The following is a 22020-nucleotide window of genomic DNA, read 5'->3' as shown; positions in this document are numbered from 1 at the left end:
CGTAGTTTCGGGAGGAGCTTAAACATTCAGTCCCGTCAATCATCATTACGTAGGCATACGTACTATATAAGCTGCAAACTGCGTGTTATTCCCTTGACAAATTTCTTTTCGGCAACCCTCCTCCTCCCCTTCTCCTCCATATTAATGATATATCTCCCTCTACTCAGCTCCGGGGGGGTTTTCTTTTAAACTCCGAGCTCGAGCCACGTCTCGGGCTCGAGTTCCCTCCTCGGACAGGAAGCCATTGTCGTTTTACCATTTGTTCATTTAAGATTGAATGGACAGGCGAACTTGTGAACTGAAATGTGAAAACCTTGATAACGTATGGGTTCGAGCAACGCGACTTCCGGAGAACGCACTTGAAAACATGTTCGGGACATGTCTGGCGGAACTGGCACGGATGGCCACCCTATACATACACCTAATTTCAGGAAGGACCATATCATATGCTCGCAAAATTGGAATTTGGCGTATATATAGCACGATAATCACACTGCGTGAGTCGACTTGACACAGGTTTGAAACAGTCTTGTTGACACAGTCTTGACAAAGTCGTTTTGTCTTGTTGACACAGGTTTGACAAAGTTGTGTTGACACCGACTTGACAAAGTCCTGTTGACACCGACTTGACAAAGTCCTGTTGATGTCTTGACAGCGACTTAGTCGTGTTGACACAGGCTTGACAAAGTCGTGTTGACACAGGCTTGACAAAGTCGTGTTGACACAGGCTTGACAAAGTCGTGTTGACACAGGCTTGACAAAGTCGTGTTGACACAGGCTTGACAAAGTCGTGTTGAAACAGGCTTGACAAAGTCGTGTTGACACAGGCTTGACAAAGTCTTGTTGACACAGGCTTGACAAAGTCGTGTTGACGCAGGCTTGACAAAGTCGTGTTGACGCAGGCTTGACAAAGTCGTGTTGACACAGGCTTGACAAAGTCGTGTTGACACAGGCTTGACAAAGTCGTGTTGAAACAGGTTTGACAAAGTCGTGTTGACACAGACTTGTAAATATGTGTTGACACAGGCTTGACAACGTCGTGTTGAAACAGGTTTGACAAAGTCGTGTTGACACAGGCTTGACAAAGTCGTGTTGAAACAGGTTTGACAAAGTCGTGTTGACACAGGCTTGACAAAGTCGTGTTGAAACAGGTTTGACAAAGTCGTGTTGACACAGACTTGAAAATATGTGTTGACACAGACTTGACAAAGTCGTGTTGACACAGCCTTGACAAAGTCGTGTTGAAACAGGCTTGACAAAGTCGTGTTGACACCGGCTTGACAAAGTCGTGTTGACACAGGCTTGACAAAGTCGTGTTGACACAGGCTTGACAAAGTCGTGTTGACACAGGCTTGACAAAGTCTTGTTGACACCTACTTGACAAAGTCTTGTTGACACCGGCTTGACAAAGTCGTGTTGAAACAGGTTTGACAAAGTCGTGTTGAAACAGACTTGAAAATATGTGTTGACACAGGCTTGACAACGTCGTGTTGAAACAGGTTTGACAACGTCGTGTTAACCCTTTAGGCGCCAGAGGTTTTTTCCTAAAACGTTTAATTTTGACATGTTACTTTCAAAAGGCTATATCTTAAACGTGATAAGAGATAGAGACTTTATGTAAATTAGAGAAATATTAAGGATGACACACTTTATGGAGGGGAATTAAATGTCCCATTAAATTTGCATATTATGACGTCATATGTGGCAGCCATCTTGAATTTTCATGAAAAGTCACATGTTTGAATGATAAAATGCAGCACTTCTTTCCCCCATAAATGTCCCTAACCTTCTGTATGCTATATTGCACAATACTGAGTGCTCAGGTAAATTGTAAGTAGTAAACAAACTGATCTGCGCGTCGATAGACTAACGTTATGCATAATGGCTCCTCCTCTGCCCCGTGTAACACCGCCTCTGCTCCTGCTACGAGCCGCATGGCCAGATCTGCCTCGCATGCGCCCCGAGTGGAGAGAATTTGCACAGCTGGGACTATTGCCTTTACTGTCGCCGTGATTGTGATGAGGTGCACGGGACGGAGCACTGGAAGTCGGCCGCTCGCCCGACAGACTCCCAGGGCCCGCTCGGGAAGACGCAGCTCGCTCTACATTGCTTGCACGGTAAAAAGACTGGACGCGCATATTACCTCCAGCCTCATTCCCCACACCTGTAACACGCTTGCTAACCCGATGAAATCTCCGACCCCGTGTAACATTCCCACCACTGACATTGGGCAAAGGATTCATCATGTGCTTGGTGTATAGCTACACTTTCACTTTGCCAGCTGCACGATTGCAAAGCAGGGGCGCATTTGAATCGTGGTCACTAAATGAATCACCAGCATCTTCTGAAGGCAGATAATCCCCTTCAGAATCATTGTCAGCGAATATAAGACCCAACACTTCATTGCAGGTAAGCTTTTTTGATGATATTATATGATCATGTATTGAAAAAACTCGCTGAGGTTATCGCTCTGATAAAATGACTCACTTGCACACTAGCTATGCTGTTGCGCACTTCAATGCGCTCTTGCTCTAAGAGTTTGTATAAAAGCATGATGTTTTTCTGAGTCCGGTATAAAGTATGACATGTCTGCCATCTAGTGGAGGGGGCGGATGAACGAAATTTGACACCCTATGTGACAAAATCGGCAGTTACATTCAGTGACGCATCTTGTCGACAAAAGTCGACTGTGGCGCCTAGAGGGTTAAAACAGGTTTGACAAAGTCGTGTTGACACAGGCTTGACAAAGTCGTGTTGACACAGGCTTGACAAAGTCGTGTTGACACAGGCTTGACAAAGTCGTGTTGACACCGGCTTGACAAAGTCGTGTTGACACCAGCTTGACAAAGTCGCGTTGACACAGGCTTGACAAAGTCGTGTTGACACAGGCTTGACAAAGTCGTGTTGACACCGACTTGACAAAGTCCTGTTGTTGTGTTGACACTGACTTGACAAAGTCATGTTGACACCAACTTGACAAAGTCGTGTTGACACCGACTTGACAAAGTCATATTGACACCGACTTGATAAAGTCGTGTTGTCGTGTTGACACTAACTTGAAAAAGTCGTGTTGTCATGTTGACACCGACTTGACAAAGTCATGTTGACACAGACTTGATAAAGTCGTGTTGACAGAGAATTGACAAAGCCGTGTTGACACAGACTTGACAAAGTCGTGTTGACACAGACTTGAAAATATGTATTGACACCGACTTGACAAAGTCGTGTTGACACCGACTTGACAAAGTCGTGTTGACACCGACTTGACAAAGTCATGTTGACGTGTTGACACCGACTTGACAAAGTCCTGTTGTTGTGTTGACACCGACTTGACAAAGTCGTGTTGATGTGTTGACACCGACTTGACAAAGTCCTGTTGTTGTGTTGACACCGACTTGACAAAGTCGTGTTGTCGTGTTGACACTAACTTGAAAAAGTCGTGTTGTCGTGTTGACACCAACTTGACAAAGCCGTGTTGACACAGACTTGACAATATGTGTTGACACAGACTTGATAAAGTCATGTTGACAGAGACTTGACAAAGCCGTGTTGACACCGACTTGACAATATGTGTTGACACAGACTTGATAAAGTCGTGTTGACACAGGCTTGACAAAGTCGTGTTGACACAGGCTTGACAAAGTCGTGTTGACACAGGCTTGACAAAGTCGTGTTGACACAGACTTGAAAATATGTGTTGACACAGACTTGACAAAGTCGTGTTGACACAGGCTAGACAAAGTCGTGTTGACACAGACTTGATAAAGTCATGTTGACAGAGACTTGACAAAGCCGTGTTGACACAGACTTGACAAAGTCGTGTTGACACAGACTTGACAATATGTGTTGACACAGACTTGACAAAGTCATGTTGACACAGACTTGATAAAGCCGTGTTGACACAGACTTGACAATATGTGTTGACACAGACTTGACAAAGTCGTGTTGACACAGACTTGACAATATGTGTTGACACAGACTTGACAAAGCCGTGTTGACACAGACTTGACAAAGCCGTGTTGACACAGACTTGACAATATGTGTTGACACAGACTTGACAAAGTCGTGTTGACACAGGCTTGACAAAGTCGTGTTGACACAGGCTTAACAAAGTCTTGTTGACACCGACTTGACAAAGTCATATTGACACCGACTTGAGTGTTGTCGTGTTGACAAAGATTTGACAAAGTCATGTTGACACAGGTTTGACAAAGTTGTGTTGACACCAACTTGACAAAGTCATATTGACACCGACTTGAGTGTTGTCGTGTTGACACCGACTTGAGTGTTGTCGTGTTGACACCGACTTGACAAAGTCATGTTGACACCAACTTGACAAAGTCGTGTTGTCGTGTTGACACTAACTTGAAAAAGTCGTGTTGTCGTGTTAACACCGACTTGACAAAGTCATGTTGACACAGACTTTATAAAGTCGTGTTGACAGAGACTTGACAAAGCCGTGTTGACACAGACTTGACAATATGTGTTGACACAGACTTTACAAAGTCGTGTTGACACAGGCTTGACAAAGTCGTTTGACACAAACTTGACAAAGTCATGTTGTCGTGTTGACACAAATTTGACAAAGTCGTTTGACACAAACTTGACAAAGTCATGTTGTCGTGTTGACACAAATTTGACAAAGTCGTTTGACACAAACTTGACAAAGTCATGTTGTCGTGTTAACACCGACTTGACAAAGTCATGTTGACACAGATTTGATAAAGTCGTGTTGACAGAGACTTGACAAAGCCGTGTTGACACAGACTTGACAATATGTGTTGACACAGACTTTACAAAGTCGTGTTGACACAGGCTTGACAAAGTCGTTTGACACAAACTTGACAAAGTCATGTTGTCGTGTTGACACAAATTTGACAAAGTCGTTTGACACAAACTTAACAAAGTCATGTTGTCGTGTTGACACCAACTTGACAAAGTCGTGCTGTCGTGTTGACACCGAATTCGTGTTTACACCGACTTGACAAAGTCATGTTGTCGTGTTGACACAGACTCAACAAAGTCATGTTTACACAGACTTGATAAAGTCGTGTTGACACAGGCTTGACAAAGTCGTGTTGACACAGACTCAACAAAAATTGATTATGGCGCATGGACATAATGAAAGCCAGAGCTCAGTTAAATTCCGGGATTTTCCATGGTTTGGTCGACTTTGTTGCTTTCCTTGTTTACAAGAGCACCCAGAGAGGGAAAACGTGCTTGTGCTGCACTATTAAAGCAAAAAGAAATGCACTGGCCTGTGATTAGGCAACTTTACTGTGTGTGTCAGAGGTTGCGTTTTGACATAATATAGAATATTTTTAGCATGAAACAGGACAAATTTCAAGTCATTTTGACAGATTGCATTTTTCAACTTGTCTAAATGTAATTTCTAGTCATGGTATTTAACTCTCTCGCGATACTTTGATGTTTTACACTGATAGGTCTGCGCAGCGTTGCTGAAGTTAAACACTGCAGAGTAATAAAAGAGTGCGAGATCATTCGCCAGAACAAAAGTAAAACTGCAACAAGACGTTGTCTGTCTGAGGTAAAGGCACAAAATCTAATGACAATAGAGTCTGCATTTATCTGCCCTTTTACGCGTTTATTACGCAAGATGGTTTCAGATACACTGTGTCATGAGTTTAGTTCAATTCAGATTTTTAGACATTTGTTGCAATTTTTATCACAATAGTATTTTGTGATTTTGATTTCTTCATTTGCCTGTTCAGCACAAAGGTCGCATTTTATCGCCTCCACTGTCACTGCGAGAAAAAAGGATTCATTCATATGCTGCATGTGATGTTAAACATGTAAACTTAGTTTGCAGCACTTTGACCTTGGCGCGCAGTGACATCATCACTCCTGACTACTCCCCCTCACGCTCAAACTTCCCTCGATATTACTGGGCCCGAGGTCGAAGTGCTGCAAACTAAGTGCCCTTCCGCTATACAGTATAGTTCTCATTTTTTTATTTTGTGCAACCATACTTACTTGTGTAACTACTCATGTAACAGTCTTTAAATAGGGAAAACATGAAAGTGTTTGGTGGCTTCTAAATTCATCCATGTTTGGATCCTAAGGAATGAATGGGGCTAGGCTAAATGCTAAAACATTCACGACACGCTGCACAAAGATTAAGTGCACACATTGAAAAAAGATAGGGATGTATTAATTCATCTAAGTTGAGGTAAGAACATACTAAAATATTTAAAAACTGTAGTGTTTTCCTTTAAAACATGAAATGATGGATAATAAATGACTATGACAGAATTTTTACAATGCTGTTTGTCAAAAAATGACGGACATTGAAAAAGTACAACGCAACCTCTGCTCTGTGTGTGTGTGTGTGTGTGTGTTTAAATGATTATCTTGATTAGTTCATTACTGATAATAGACCCACATTACTGAAATTCACAGCTTTATAGTAAATGTATTTCATGCTTTAACAGTTGAATTAAACAGTAACATTTTCAGCATTTTCACCTGATAATTTTTTAGCACCAGCCGCCACTGTACTATAAATATCTTGGATAGAGTTCATCATGAAACTGTGGCTAAAAACAAAACAAACAGAGTATAATACAATATAATGCTTTAATATTTTTTTGCTTCTTGTCCATGTGTTGCTCTTATTTCAAATACAACCATCAAATGTAAACGTATTACATTTGTGCTGTTGCAGCGGTGCTGACACATTTCACCAGAAGATGTCGCTGTTGTATTGAAAATCTGATTCCGAAATATTTTAGTTATGTGTCTGTTTTCAGCGTTCAACCTTAACCTACATAAACACAAACTACAGATACATTGGCTGATTATCTGCTTATTGATGTGCTTTTTACATACAGTATCACCAAAAAAAATAAAATAAAAACCTTTTAAAGCTTCAACGAAACCTACGATACTGCTGATGAAATATGTAAATGTATGTGTTAATGTGTGCCTCACAAAACCAGGAAAAAGGTAGACTGACTTTACCACATGTATATCACTAAACAAAACTGAACTTCTACCACAAACACAAATGACTCATCATTCCAGGATTTATTTTTACACAACACCTCCCTGAAACATTGGAATTGATCTGAATTGCCATGACTTAACAAAAACTAGATTTGTTTCTACAAACCAAATCCAATTAAAGCTATTACCATAAAAGTTCAAAGTTCCTACACTAAGCCAACTATAGACTACCACACGGTGACTTCAACTTTTCATTCATCTCCACTGAATGATGCAAAGACAGATCCCTTTCCAGAAACAGTCTTTTCTGTTCACAGCCTGCATGTAAGCCAGGTGGAGAGGGTACAACCCAAGATGCCCGCTAGACAGAGGCAGGCCAGATGCAGAGAGTGCAGATTATTTATGCGTTTCACCATCGTACGCACAAACTGGACATTGAGAATTCCCCCAATAAGTCCACAGATGCAGCAGGCGGGAAACAGGATCATCTGTGGAGTGGGATTAAATAGGTGTTATAAGTGCTGATATCTCTATAAAGGTGTGTATGGATTAGATAAGAAATATTTATAATGTCACTTATACTTACACAGTAAGTCAAGTTCTCTTTTTGGCACACAGTATCCCACAAACTCCACATATGAGAAACTGTTAAAGAAAGATCTGTGCTAAATCAAATCAAAAATTGAATTGTCGTGTGTATATGTACATGTAATGTGTACATGCCATATGCTAAACTAATTAAAAACGTTTCAGATTTTCTTTACATGACCAAGTTTTTTAATCAATGTACATGATATAAAATTAAACATAAATACACATGCTCAGAAAATAAGCAAAGAAGATAATGGCTCATATAAGTTGTAGTGGATTCTTACATGAACATGGATTGTTATAAGATAGGTATCACTTTACAATAAGGTTGTATTTGTTAATGCATTAGCTAACATGAACTAACAATTAACAATACTTCTACAGCATTTAATAAGCTTAGTTCATGTTAATTTTAGCATTTACTAAAACATTGCTAAAATAAAAAATGTTGTAATTGTAAACATTAGTTGATCCACAATGAACTAACATGAACAATTGTATTGGCATTAACAAAGTGTTATTAATAATTCCTTAAAAATGTTAATTCATAATAGCTAATGCTTTTACTAATGTAAACAAATACAACCTTATTGTAAAGTGTTACTGATTTATTTTCTACGTTATGCATAATTAATCATATATATATATATATATATATATATATATATATTATATACTATAACATTCATGGCTATTTAAAAATAAATGGTCATATAAACCTCCTGCAGGACTCGAAAAACATGAAATAAAAGATACTTACACACACACCACTCCATATTGGTGTGGAGTAAGATGTTTTGCTCCTCTGAACCCAAAAGGCTCTCCTGATGCCTAGCACACCCAGAGTGATGCTGGATACTCCGAGTCCCATATGCGCTCGCTTGGTGCACATGCTCTTCAGGTCATCATTCCTCAGACTGGGAGAAAAAAATTAAATGCAAAGATTCCCTCTCTCACCTCTCCAAGCAGCCAGTCACTCAATGTTTTGTTGAATGTTTTTCCTTTAATTTGGGTTTCCTTTATTTGTGCATTTTGGGAAATATAACATTTTACTCATTTTTCGACTAATCTGTGATGCTCTTGTTGTTTACTTTGTATAAATGCACATTGATCTCAGAGGTCTTATAAGCAGTTGGAGAGTTTGTGATGTGGCCATGCAGGTCACATGACTACATGACCCTTAACACACAAACCACAAACACAAAAAAGAGGCGGGATAGCTTTGCTTTTACAACAAATTGTTTCTGTCTGACAAACAGTGAAGGGCAAACTTGTCACTTTGGAGATATGATAACAACCCCGTTTTAAATCTTCACAAAATAATAGATGATTATATATTTTAGAGCCAATACAATAATTCAAGAAAATAAATCTGACTCTGAACTGTGTAGAGGGGTCTATTTTTAGCTCTCAACTGCTGTATTACATAAACAAACTCCAGATACATACAGTAGCCGATTATCCGCACTGTTGTGCTCCGATCTGTGTGATATGCGACTGGGTCCTGCAACAAAAGCCATCACATCCCATTTAACTCAGTTTAATGTGCTTCAGTGCTCAGGAAAAAAGAGGCTCTGATAAGACTGAGAACGGCCACTTGTGCCGCTAAACCTCCAGGCATTCATTCACTGAGTCTCTCACTGAGATCAGCAGCATAGGAGAAGATCTATCAGCCTGAAAAACCTTCAGTAGAAATGTGTTAAATCCTTTCACTGTAGTTCTATAACCGGTCAAGCAAAAAAAGTAGAAATAGAAAATAAGTACATTCTTAAAGATAAAGGTGCTATTCTTGGCTGGTGCCATAAAGAACCTTGAACCTTTCTGCTTTACAAAATTGTCTTACTAGTGGAAAAATGTTCTTAAGTCCAGCGGTTTTCTAACTGGGGTCACCCCAGAAGGTTCTAAGGGGTCCCCAGAAAAAAAGACATAGCAAAAATGATAAAAAGTCTGTGCAATGTGAAGTCTGTTGTTTTCCCTGTTTGTGCCGCTAAAGTATGAAGCCAGCATGTTTTCCACTCATTACCCTATTCTTTCCCATTAATGTGTGGTTTCACAGGCATTGTGGTGTCCTGCAGTTTGCTCTTTATACTTGGAAATCCAAAAACACACAAACTGCCGAGTCAACTTTTATATTTAAACATTTTCTATAAAGTTTAAGCCTTTGTTTTATTGCATTATATCAGCAAACATGCTCAGTTAGCACAAAAAGTGTTCATTCCCAAGTGAATAAAAAGACATTTACATTTATTATTTTAACTAAATGTACCCTTTATTTTACCAGGTGATGTCCCATTGAGATATTCAAATATCTTTTGGAAGGGAGCCCTAAAGGTTATCATACCGCCAGAATCTTATACCACCCTATGCCTACATATGATACTGCAAAGCATTCAGTCACCCTTTGAAAGGGCACTCATGGTGTACAATTTGGGGAACAATAAGTGACATCAACTGTTGAATGGTCTGCTGTTTCACCGTTTAAGCAATTAATGGGTCAAAGTAAAAAAATTTGGATAGATGCTTATGTGTTGCTGCTTTAAGTACCAGCAGCATTTAAACACTAATTATGCATCAATGTACATTGTGTACAGTTTGGCTTCCCTTCTAGTACTGATAGATATAATACAAATTTGGCTTAAGAAGCAACAGTATATCAAAAGAATACTCTATTATTTCAAATGACTTTGCAGAATTAGCTTTATTACTCAGTGGATGCCACAACTGATCTGCTTTCAGCAGGAAGAACAAACAAACTATTCTTTGAGAATGCTTTAGCTGCTTTGTGAGGTATGCCATTTCATAACCTACCAGACAATATGACGTATCACTGTATAGTTTAAAAACAAAAGAAAATGAGTAAAGCTTCTCAGCAAGAAATTCAAAGAGCAGCAATATTTTGGCACGGCACATTTAGTTTCTGGTATGTTGTTTGGCTGGGGGCTGATTTTCATTGCTCACTTTAAAAAAAGACTCATTATCCCAGCTTTAACAAGCCAGCGTCCCACATATTTTTTGTAGATATTATGCTAAGGCAAATACTTTATGAAGGTTTTTGACCTATACGTTTCTAATCTTATCAATGCAGAAGATGTTTTGTCCTTTAAACGGATTTTAAATTTGTGTATGGAGAAACAGAGGTGATGCTCAAACTTGAGGTGAACACTGGTATACCCATTTATTAGATACCTTTGTCATCATTCACACAATATTGATAATATCATGTAAAAAATTAGGCATTTCTTTATTATGTTGAACACAAAAGAAGATAGTTTGATAAATGATGGTAAGCACACAGTTGATGGTACCCATTGAACTCCATAGTATTAGTTTACTCTATGGAAGACAATGGGTGCCATAAAAACTGCGTGCTTATCATCATTTATCAAAATATCTTCTTTTGTGTTAAAAATAAACTCATCCAGGTTAAAAGAACCTGTGGGTGAATAAATGATGGCAGAATTTGTATTTTTGGTTGAATTATCCCTTTAACAAATACAAAAAAATGTAACAACTCTGTGTTAATGTTATAATTGTGATCTGGTAGTTCATATACTTACAATATGTTACTGTCAGTCATATCACAAAGGTGCAGTGTATGAGAAAAGCAGCACACCCATCAGTTGTATCATTTGGAATGCATTTAGATTCAAACATCACGTCAATGCCAAGTCCAAGCAAGTTTATCAGTGTATTAACACTGTAGCCCTAGTATGTATTTACTGACAGTATAGGGTAGTGCACAAGGACAACTACACTGTACTGTATACGTAAACCGAAATGCGATTTGAGACCACAAAAACATCCCAAAAAGAAAAACACAGCAGCATTAGTTTAACCAATGATATGCGTTATAAGGGATAAAAACCCTTTTAAAAAAACATTCAGGAAACCTGTTTGAAAGCAACAACGATAATACCATAGTATTACACTATAGTGCTAAGGGCAAAGCATTTATCTTTTAAAGCTCAACTCTACAGATGCTTGTAGCACATTTATAGCTTTGCTACTCCGTGTTTGAATTTCATCATAAAAATAATTCAGTACAGCTTAGCCGAGCTGCGGGTGACACTGAACAATGAAACTCTTAATAGGGCTTAGGTAAACACACAGGTTAAATAAGTACACAATGTCAACAAAGCTCTCCATGCAGTGGCCTGTACTTTCAACACAAAAGTTGACAGAAACTGGCATAATGTCAAGCAGTGTTACCTTCAGTTTTACACAATATATATTTATTGATATTTTCGCTCTTTATTATAGAGCTCCTTCATGACATCAGTGGTGCTATTTTAAGTTTTACAAACAAGAGGTTTTTTTTAAAGAAAGTTGTGTGAAAAATACAGCAATACAAAATATATTTTTAAAGACAGTTCGAAGATTAAACATGGACTTTTAAACACTGTAGTTGCATACTTAAAATAACAATTAGACGCACACAGAATATAAAAATAAATACAAATTTTCAGTGTTATGCAATATACTTCAGAATAACAAGATATTAGATGATAACCTACTTTAATGGTACAACCTCTGATACTAAAACTATCAACAGGCTGATACAACGAATCCACAAGGGCCAAAATACACAAACTGTAACACTTGCATCAAATAATCCACACGTGACTTAAAACAGATACAGACATTTACAAGTTTCGTTACACAGTTTAACTAAAATACAAGACATAGAAACCAAGTGACCTTTGCCTAGTTTACAAATATGAAATAGTGTTGCTGACTTCCAATTTTTTACAAGCATTTAAGGACTTTGTTAACATTAAGACAAACTTTTTCACACTACTCCATTCCTGCGCTCCTATAAAACACAACACGTATAAAATACAGACAGGTACAGTAACAAAATTCAGTACTTGTTTTTAAAGAGCAAATGCCATCAATGGTGGATATTTTGTCACATAAAAAAAAATATTAAGGCAGTTATAATGATGATGAACTCAGCAGGTTCACCTCAATATGTTAGTGTGTGTGGTCCATGAGTGCACCTCTAATTTCGGTGAAAGGCCGATGCCCTTAGGATCTCCATACAGTTGACAGTCATGAGAGCTCCAGTGATCTGTCTCCATTGCTTGGTCACTGGGCTCTTCATCTTATCGAGGGCGAGGTGAAGGTCCTGGATCATATCCCTGTAGCCGTCCCCGTACTGCTTACTCCAGGCATACAGGAAGTCATATGCAGGCTTCCACATGGACTATAAGAGATTAATCATAAACGCTTATATCTAAAGTGACTTACAAGCTTTACATTTTATCAGTATGTGTGTTGGAGTCCATGACCTTGTGTGCATATAACACAATTATCTACCAGTTGATCAATTTGGAATAGTACTGTTTAGATATTAAGATGATGTGACAACTGATCGAAGAATAATAAACTGAACACACTCTTGAAACAACATGGGGGTATGTAAATAATGACGTAATTTTAATGTTTTAGTCAACTATTTTACTTTTTTTTTTTAAAGTGCAGAATTAATTTTACCTGGGTGCTAACATCTCCATTTTTCCCTCTGTGCGGAGCCTCATACGCAGCAACTTGGGCATTCGAGAGCTTTCCGAGTCGCTCTGCGAGTTCCCTCCATCGGACTCCAAGCTCCACTGCTGTCGACAAGATCACTATATCTTGAATGAGATGGGCCACTAGGCCTTGAGCATCCATCTTAAACAATCCCTGTGAGAAACACACAAAAAAATGAACACAGTTCTTTGCTCTTTGTAAACAAAACGAATGTCAAAGCCAAGCTTACGTACAGTAATGAGCTCATGCTGAAACTTTTTCTTAATCTTTTCGGCGTGACAATCTTCCTTCAGCTTCTCCAGCACACACGCTACCTTCTCTGCCTCCGTTTCAGCATGTCTCCTGGAGATGGCATCAATTGAGACTTCCGAGTAACCCAGAGCTTCGGCAAAGCTTCTCCAACATTTGACATGCTCTGTGACCAGCGTTTGAATGGCGGAGTACATATATGTCAGTTTTTTAAAAGGAAATGTCATATTGTCCAAAAGAACATATGTGGTGAGCTTGATTCCGGTGAAGTCAATGACTTGATCCTTGGATATGACCTTTAGGTTCTTGCAGTGCACGAGGCCGATCCTTCCTCGAAGAAAGCCAATGTACCACTCCTTAACCTTCATCTGACCTATAGATTTGACGGTTTCCTTAGAGAGCAAAGCAACAGTATCACCTTTGAAGTATTCCAGAAGATATTCGACTCTTGGTTGTCTGAGAATTGATTTGAGCGCGACCCCATACCACTGCAAATTCACAGTTCGGTCTTGGAATTTCTGAGGAAGGATTTCCGGGATAGATTCTTCGGGAATGGGCATGGAAAGAGTCTTTTCCCTCTGCCATTCCGACCGCCTATGAGCATGTTTGTCTGACCTCAGAGGGGCAGCATCGGGGGAGGTAACGTAAAAGTCTCCCAAAGCAAAACTCTCTGGGTCCTTTACCTCAATGCTAAGTTTGAAAGGACTCATGTCACCTCCTCCCACCTTGACCAGCTCTAATGGTAGATGCAGCTCTCTTCCAGCTTTAAGATGCTCCTGCTTGACCACTTTATTCTGATCCACTGATTTCACTTCGAAGTTTAAATCGAAAACTCTGGAGGTTATGTGAAGATCTTTAAGACCAAGTGGGTTCAGTTGATGCTTTCCCCAAAGCTCCAAGACGACAGGGGGAAGGTTCTTGTTACCCCGATGCATGTCAGAGAACGGAAGCCTAGGAGGAAGATTATTGTGGCAGGAGATGACCAACATCACTTTGAGAGATGGGTGTATGTGCTTGGGACCGTAGACGGCCACGGTGACGTAGCGATCCAAGTAATCCCATATTGACTTAGCAGGTGGCTCCAGAACAGTAGCCTCGGCAGCAGAAATGACATACATGTGAGGTTTCAAATCTAGGAGCTTCATTTGTAACATATCGTTGTATATGTAACAGTCTTTTAACTTCTGATAAGGTCCTTCTTTTCTTTGAGAAATGAGACCTAGAAATGAGGTCATAACGTGACTTGTAGGGTCATTTTTAACTTTGGCAGCCATTCTCATCTCTAGGGAAATGCCACCAGAAACATTAAGGTTGCTGAGGGTGACTTCTAAAAGAGGGCTTAGGGTTGTTGTGTAGTTGTTGTTAATTCCTGTTGGGGGATCGTGGAGAACTTTAAGGCCAATTTCTTGCACCTCACCTGGGGCGATGTGTCCCTGGGGAATGTGAGCAGTGATGTCAGTTTCTGGCAACTTAACAGAGCCTCCATGGTGGTCAATCCTGCAGACGGTTTGAATGTCGGTGGCTTGAGTCTGGGCCCATCCAGGACTTTGCTTCATTAGACTGAGATCCAAGCACGATCGGGTCAGTTGTCTATGACTAAGCCAAGCCATTTTGTAAGCTTCCCTGTCATTTTTCAGCCACTCAAAATCAGGCTTGAGGAATGATCCTTGAGAGTTGAGTCTCTTCCTTACGGTTTCCTTTTTCTCAAGGTTGTCAAGAATGTCTGAGGCACTTCTCCACCTTCCAGATCGATTTAAATCGCTTTGTCTGGGCGCTATAAGATTTGTTTCATCTGAGGATGTGCTGACAGTGTCATCGTTGTTATCATCGCACACTCTTAAGGGATCATCTTTCAGCATGGAAACTCCAGAATCGTAAGTGCTCGTGTGGACAATATCATTTAAGAACGGATTGGATCGGGCCAGCTGATTCCAGAAGGGGTTGGTAGTTTGTTTCGGCTTTTCACCTTCTTTCGGTAAGGCATGCCACTCAGAGATTTTATCAATCTGATGAGCAAAGCTCCCTAAGAAAAGATTTGAAATGCCACAGAACATCACATTTTTTGTTTACAATAGGACAATAAGTCAGTTTGTGTAATAATTTACACTATTATATAGAATAAAATACATGTATTAGTGAAACATATAAACAAATGCATTCAACAGTTACTTATACAAATGAAATATATTATTTGCATACATGAATCTACAAAAAACAAGATTTGCATTAAAAAAACATGGCTTTGTAAACTTCAATGTTGCTCATTGACCAATGCTCCAAGTTTCTTATTTCTAAGTCAGATAAAAGCATCTGCTTTAAATAGATGTAAATGAAAAGTAAAAACTTGTAGCATAATTACCATGAAGGCTGTTGTTGTTGATGGTCACATTCTCATCTAGGTCTATCAGCGTCCCTTCTGATCTACTCCGAAGCAGAGTCCCCGCACGGCTGTGTGCTTTTACCCTTGCGGCTGCCATCTTTTATATTCAAGACCTAATGACAACAGTCTGCATCCAATGTCAAAGCTATTGAAACAAAATGAACATTTTAACACACTTATACACTTCTAAGCATACCTTGCGCTCCTCACAAGCTGGTTTATTGGTTCAACAAACACATTTGGGGACAGGGCTTTCTTATGTACTCCTAGACTTCGGAATGCTCTTCCCTCCGATATCAAAGATGCTCAGACTTAAAGTATTTTTAATCTTGTACCTAAAGACTTATTTTTTTAGGTTAGCTTTTTCTTGTTGGCTTCACTACATTGTTGTTTTTGTAGCTGAATTGGTAGAGCGTTGTGTTAGCAGGGGCTTTAATTCCCCTGAAACCCACATACAAAAACAATGAATGCACTGTAAGTCATTTTAGAAAAAAGTATCTGCCAAATTAGAAAATGATGTTCACTTTCTCAAACATGAAATCAAACTTTTAATAATAAATGTCAATTTTATTTATATTTAACATGAATTTGTTAAAGTTGTTTTTCTGCACTTAAAAAATCTCCAGTTGCACATGATTGAATTAACATGATTTTTCTTTAAAAAAAAGTTGGATCTACGTAATTTAATTATGTACACCAGTTCAACATGATTGAATCAATTTTTCTTAAAATTAAAACCGATGTCCAGAAGTTTTTTTTTTAACTCTGAATTGCACTTTTGTAAACTCTCTGTCTGTCTTGTCTCTATGAATGACACATTAAATGTGTGTTTTGAAAAAAAAAAACCACACATGCATAAAACAGGTCCGTCTCGTCTGAATATTAGTGTCATACAAAGCTTTCTATTAGCGGTGACGGACTGAGTGCTACTCTATTCAAATCAACACGCTTTGACACGCACGCGTCAGCCACGTCACAATGCACCTGTTTAGGTGTGTACGGCTTCACGCTCGCTGCCCAAACCGATTGGCGTATGACATCAAAGTACCGCGAGAGCAAATTAAAATAATGCATTTGATTTGCTCTCGCGGAACTTTGACGTCATAAGCTGAACCATTTAGCTGACGAAGTAAAACACACCTGTTTGTCTTTTGCACCATGCAAACGTCATCTTCAATTCAAAAACACAGAAGTTTGATTTAAATTACTAAGTCGTTATTTCCTTGGATTTCTCTCACAAAACGCAAAATTAAATGTAATTACTTTCCAAGGATAACACAACGCCAAAACATGCTGACCCATATCATCAAGTCCCCCTCTCACAATTTGTTAAATTATTCTTCAACTTGAAAACACGTCCGACGGTTTATTAAACTAAAGTGATGTTTTTGGTTTAAAACACTTAAAAGAAGTATTTTAAAAACATAAAACACACTCACCTTGAACATGGTAGTCTCCCACTCGGTCCTCAAAGCAAACTTTTTAGTCTTCGGGGAGTGTCAGCAAGTGTACAACACTTCTGTGTGCCTTGAATAGTAGAAATTGTGCATGGTGGGATATGTAGTTCTAATCAGACAAACAGCGGAACTGAAGTTTGCAGTTGGACTCCATCACCCACAAACCACATCTTTACGTACGCACAGAGCCTTGCAACACCTGAAACTCCGGGGCAAAAGGTGGTTTCGGTATGGAAATTTGTGAAAACATGTTTGTTTATAGCCCTCTATTTTGTCACGTTAGTGAAATGACCTTTTCGCGGGAATCACATTTTAATTACTGTTAATTAATTGTTGTTATATTGCAAAATACAGTATATTTTTAACGGTGTAATTTAATGTGTACACATTTGTCAACGTGATGTATTTTCCAATAATGACTGACTGATGCTTGTTTTTGTGCTGAAAGCATATTTTTTATTGGAGCAGGTGATTTATTGCGTTATATTTAAAGCCCCAACGGTCTTTTGTTTAGGAAAACAAATACTGCTGGGCAGATTTTGAGTGCCCCAATGTCACGTTTTTAAATATAGCAATATCTACATGCATCGATTCATATTTTGCTTATGTTAAATTGTTGTTGAAGTGAGGTAACTTTTTTTTTTTTTTTTTTGTGAGGTAACTATACAACGATTAATTTGCAGACAGTTACTGCCCTCTGGTGGCTAATTCAAGATGTTTCAGAGATTTTTGTTAGTATTTTTATTTTAAAAACGTTTAATGATCACGTGATATAAAGTCAACCCTTGTAAGCATTGATCTTAACACCTTTCTTTCCCCCTCACTTTGTGATAATATGCAGTGTATTACAAACTTTAAAGTGATAGCTCACTTTAAAATGAAAATTCTGTCATCATTTACTCATCCTCATGTTGTTACAAACCTGTATGAATTTCTTTTTTCTGACACAAAAGAAGATATTTTGAGAAATGTTGGTAAACACACAGCAGATAGTGACCATTAACTTCCATAGTAGGAATAAAAAAATATGTTGGAATTTAATGGGTACCATCAACTGTGTGCTTACCATCTTTTATCAAAATATTTTCTTCATCATTTATCACAATACTTCCAATTTTTTTTCATACTATGGATGTCAATGGTCACTATTTGCTGTGTTCATCAGAAAAAAGAAATTCATACAGGTTTAGAACAACATGAGGATGAGTAAATGATGACAGAATTTTCATTTTAAAGTGAACTATCCCTTAAATAATTTGTGTTGATTGTACCAAGTGTGCTCAAATAATTTTTATAGGTGATTTTTAATATATGTTAAGTTATAGTTTTAATGGATTATTCTTTGTTTTTATTTTTTGTTAAATAAGATCAGTGGAAAGAATAAAAAAATATTTACAGATTTACAAACTCTGGAGTGAGTGGATGTCACATTAAAGTTCAATTTCATTTCATTCAACAATATATGACAAAAACTACAAATTCATGAAGCGGAGGCTTTAAATACTAAGATCTATACTGATAACAGTGACATAATCATTGTAAGAAAAAAACTTGGTGTAACAGAGTTCAAACCACCATCACCCAGAGCGAAACAGTTGATCAGATGTACAGGAATGTCCTAAGAAAGAATGTCTTTTAAATGTCTTGTACAGTTTGCTCTAAACAGTAGATCAAACTAGATAAAATGATGTAATCATGACTAGGTTAAAAGTGTTACTGTATTGTTTCCTTGAGAGTTTCATCTCTAAGCGTAAACTTAAAGCCATAACCGTTTTTCTTAAAGGAATAGTTTACCCAAAAATGAAAATTCTGTCATCTTTACTCACTCTCATGTTGTTACAAACCTGTATAAATTTCTTTGTTCTGATGAACACAAAGGAAGATATTCTAAGGAATGTTTGTAACCAAACCGTTTGTGAGCCCTATTGACTTCCATAGTAGGAAAAAGGAATACTATGAAAGTGAATGGGGCTCATGAAGAGTTTGATTATGAATATTAATCAAAATATCTTCCTTCGTGTTCATCAGAACAAAGACATTTAGTTTAGGTTTGCAACAACATGAGAGTGAGTAAATGATGACAGAATTTTTATTTTTGGGTAAACTATCCCTTTAACCAGGGAGCCACGGACCATAGGGGACTTCAATAGATTTCCTAGAGGGCTTTAAGGCGATTTCAAATGATTCAAAATAAGACCAAATCCAGCATTAAAGTAAGATAAAACAACCAAAAATCTATTTATTTCTTATTGTTATCTTTGTAATGAATCTGTCTAGTCATGCCAAGCTCTAGAACAAAAACAGGACTCTGAAATGTTTATAACACTCTTTTCTGTGGATAATAATATTATATGCAGGCAAACTGAAGTAAACCCCACTCCTCAGTTGGCATCGATGCACCGATACCACTTTTTACATACCGATTTCGATACTAGAATCCAATACTACTGTTTTTTTTAAATTGTGCATTTACACACACACACACACACACACACACACACACACACACACACACACACACACACATTCTGGTTTCCATGTTTTTTGCACTGCCATGTTTTTTGCACTGTAAAAACTGTTACTTAGATCTAACTCAATAAAATTAAGGCAACATTTTCCAACTAATTTTTGTAAGTTTATTGAACTAAATGATATTTTTAAGTAAGGACAACTTAAATATATGGATTAATATGGATTTCAATGAATGTAAAAATATTAAGTAGCATCTTAAGAAAAAGCAAATAAATTAAGTACAACCAATGTCAAAAATATCAGCATATTATACACAGACTTAATTAAAATAGGTACATTTTAAATGAAAAAAATACTAGTTAATGTCTTCTGATGTATTAATTAATTTTATTATTATATTATTTATGGTTTGTTGTTGTTCTTTTATTCTGTGAGATGAGGGCACGAAACGTTAATTCAATCAACACACAAACTCAGTTTCGTTTGGGCAGCTTTAAAGCGCAACATACTTACAAGCACCAGTCTTCTGAACAATGGTAACTACAGAACTCAAAAGGAGAAAAAGAAACTCTTCCATATCTCGAAGATAAATGAACATTAAACACTAACAAGTCTTTTTGTTAGTTAAAAACACATAAAATAGAGTTTAAATTCAAATTATACTTTCCAAATGCAATCCCGTGCAAAGCATGCTGGGAACTACGAGTCCACTGCCTAGTTAGTCATGTTTAATAATAAAATCATGTAGTTTCAACACAAAATTATAAAGTTAATTTCCTTCTTACAAAAATAAGTGGATTATACATGATAAAATGAAGTTGAATTTACTTAATGATGTGTTCATTTAGAATTACTCAAATTATTCAAATTATTCTGTAATTTTAACTCATATTTTGATTTTTAAAAAATTGTAACACAGTTTACTCATTTTATTTAGTTAAAGGTGCAGTGTGTAATTTTTAGAAGGATCTCTTGACAGAAATGCAAAATAATATACAAAACTATATTATCAGTGGTGTAAAAAGACCTTTCATAATGAACCGTTATGTTTTTATTACCTTAGAAGAAGACGTTTTTATCTACATATATCGAGGATCCCCTTACATGGAAGTCGCCATTTTGTGCTGCCATGTTTCTACAGAAACCCTTAATGGACAAACTTTTTTTACTAAGTTGTCTCCGATGACATGTTTGTCTGGTTGTGGCTACCGTAGCTTCTCTATGTGATTAAAAAACGAGGGGTAAGCAGTGGACTGAGCCATTGGTTGCAATTCACCAGCACCTCACCACTAGATGCCGCTAAAATTTACACACTGCACCTTTAAATCTACTAAGGCACAGAAACACTTTTTACAGTGTGGGGACATTCCATAGATGTAATGTTTTTTATACTGTACAAACCTTTTCTGTTACCAAACCCTAACCCCAACCATCACATAAAACATTCTTGAACCTTAGATTTCCAAGAAACATCATTCTGTTTGATTTATAAGCTTGTTTCCTCATGGGGACCTCAAAATGTCCCCACAAGGTCACAAATGTACTGGTATTCCTATCTTTGTTGGTCCCCACAACGTGATAATTACCAGGCACACACCCACACATATAAAAGAGAAAATCAGGAGAACGTAAGTGTTTAAAATTATTTACAAGTTACAAGATCTTGTCACTGATCTTAAATAATTATTAATACTTTGTCCTTTTAATAGCTTAACAGTAACAACCTCAGGTAACAGTATCAGATTTGGATCGGTCCCATGAGTCCAATAAACAATCCAGCAATAAACTTCCGGATCGGGTCCAATTCTGATCACAGGTATCGGATCAGTGCATCCCCTCAGTCTAAACACGCAAATCCTGACTCCTAATTTTGTGTTATTATCACATGTTATTAATCTTATTGCAAAACACTGTTGTAATTGTGAAAAACTATGCAAGTCTCGGAGTGAACTTTTACCTGTAGGTTTCCTACTTCAAATTTAGTACTAATGAAATCTTAAAATAACCAAACCAGTATATGCTGATTTACTAAAAGCTATCAACAAAGAAGACAAGTATGCAAGTTATTTCCCGGATCATGTGTGTAAGTGCACCAGTTGAACTGAGTTCATTCATGAACAAGTTGAACTGAGTTCATTCATGCACCCTTTGTTACATAAATATAAAGACTGGTTTGAAGGTGGTGTCAGATATGCACTGAATCCTGATAAAGCTTGGTATGCTGTACATATGGTTCTTAATATGTGGTAGATTGCATCACATCTAAAACAGCTCTGACAGGAAATGCTTGGAGATTGTAATTAATGCAGTAATTGTTATGCTATGAGAACTTTATTAAAGGAACACACCCACATTTTGGGAATTTAGATTAGT

The 22020-nt window shown here is 37.8% G+C and overlaps 1 protein-coding gene and 1 non-coding gene across 2 annotated transcripts; both read right to left on the bottom strand.

Moving 5' to 3' along the window:
* Positions 1-6578: 6578 nt before the first annotated feature.
* On the bottom strand, positions 6579-7643 carry LOC135728051 (uncharacterized). The gene is made up of 2 exons (XR_012334828.1): positions 7553-7643; positions 6579-7454 (listed from the first exon to the last, which is right to left on the bottom strand). It is a non-coding gene; the product is annotated as an uncharacterized protein (transcript).
* Positions 7644-11763: 4120 nt separating this feature from the next.
* On the bottom strand, positions 11764-17284 carry macc1 (MET transcriptional regulator MACC1). Its single transcript, XM_065261318.2, has 5 exons — positions 17158-17284; positions 15698-15863; positions 13323-15361; positions 13054-13242; positions 11764-12763 (listed from the first exon to the last, which is right to left on the bottom strand). Exons 2-5 carry the CDS (start codon positions 15813-15815, stop codon positions 12560-12562), a joined length of 2550 nt encoding a protein of 849 aa, XP_065117390.1. The 5' UTR covers positions 15816-15863; positions 17158-17284; the 3' UTR covers positions 11764-12559.
* Between the last annotated feature and the right edge of the window lie 4736 nt (positions 17285-22020).

This window comes from Paramisgurnus dabryanus, chromosome 13 (assembly GCF_030506205.2).
Source record: "Paramisgurnus dabryanus chromosome 13, PD_genome_1.1, whole genome shotgun sequence".
NCBI lineage: Eukaryota > Metazoa > Chordata > Actinopteri > Cypriniformes > Cobitidae > Paramisgurnus > Paramisgurnus dabryanus.
The sequence above is the reverse complement of the archived record's forward strand: the minus strand, read 5'-3'. Positions and strand labels throughout refer to the sequence as shown.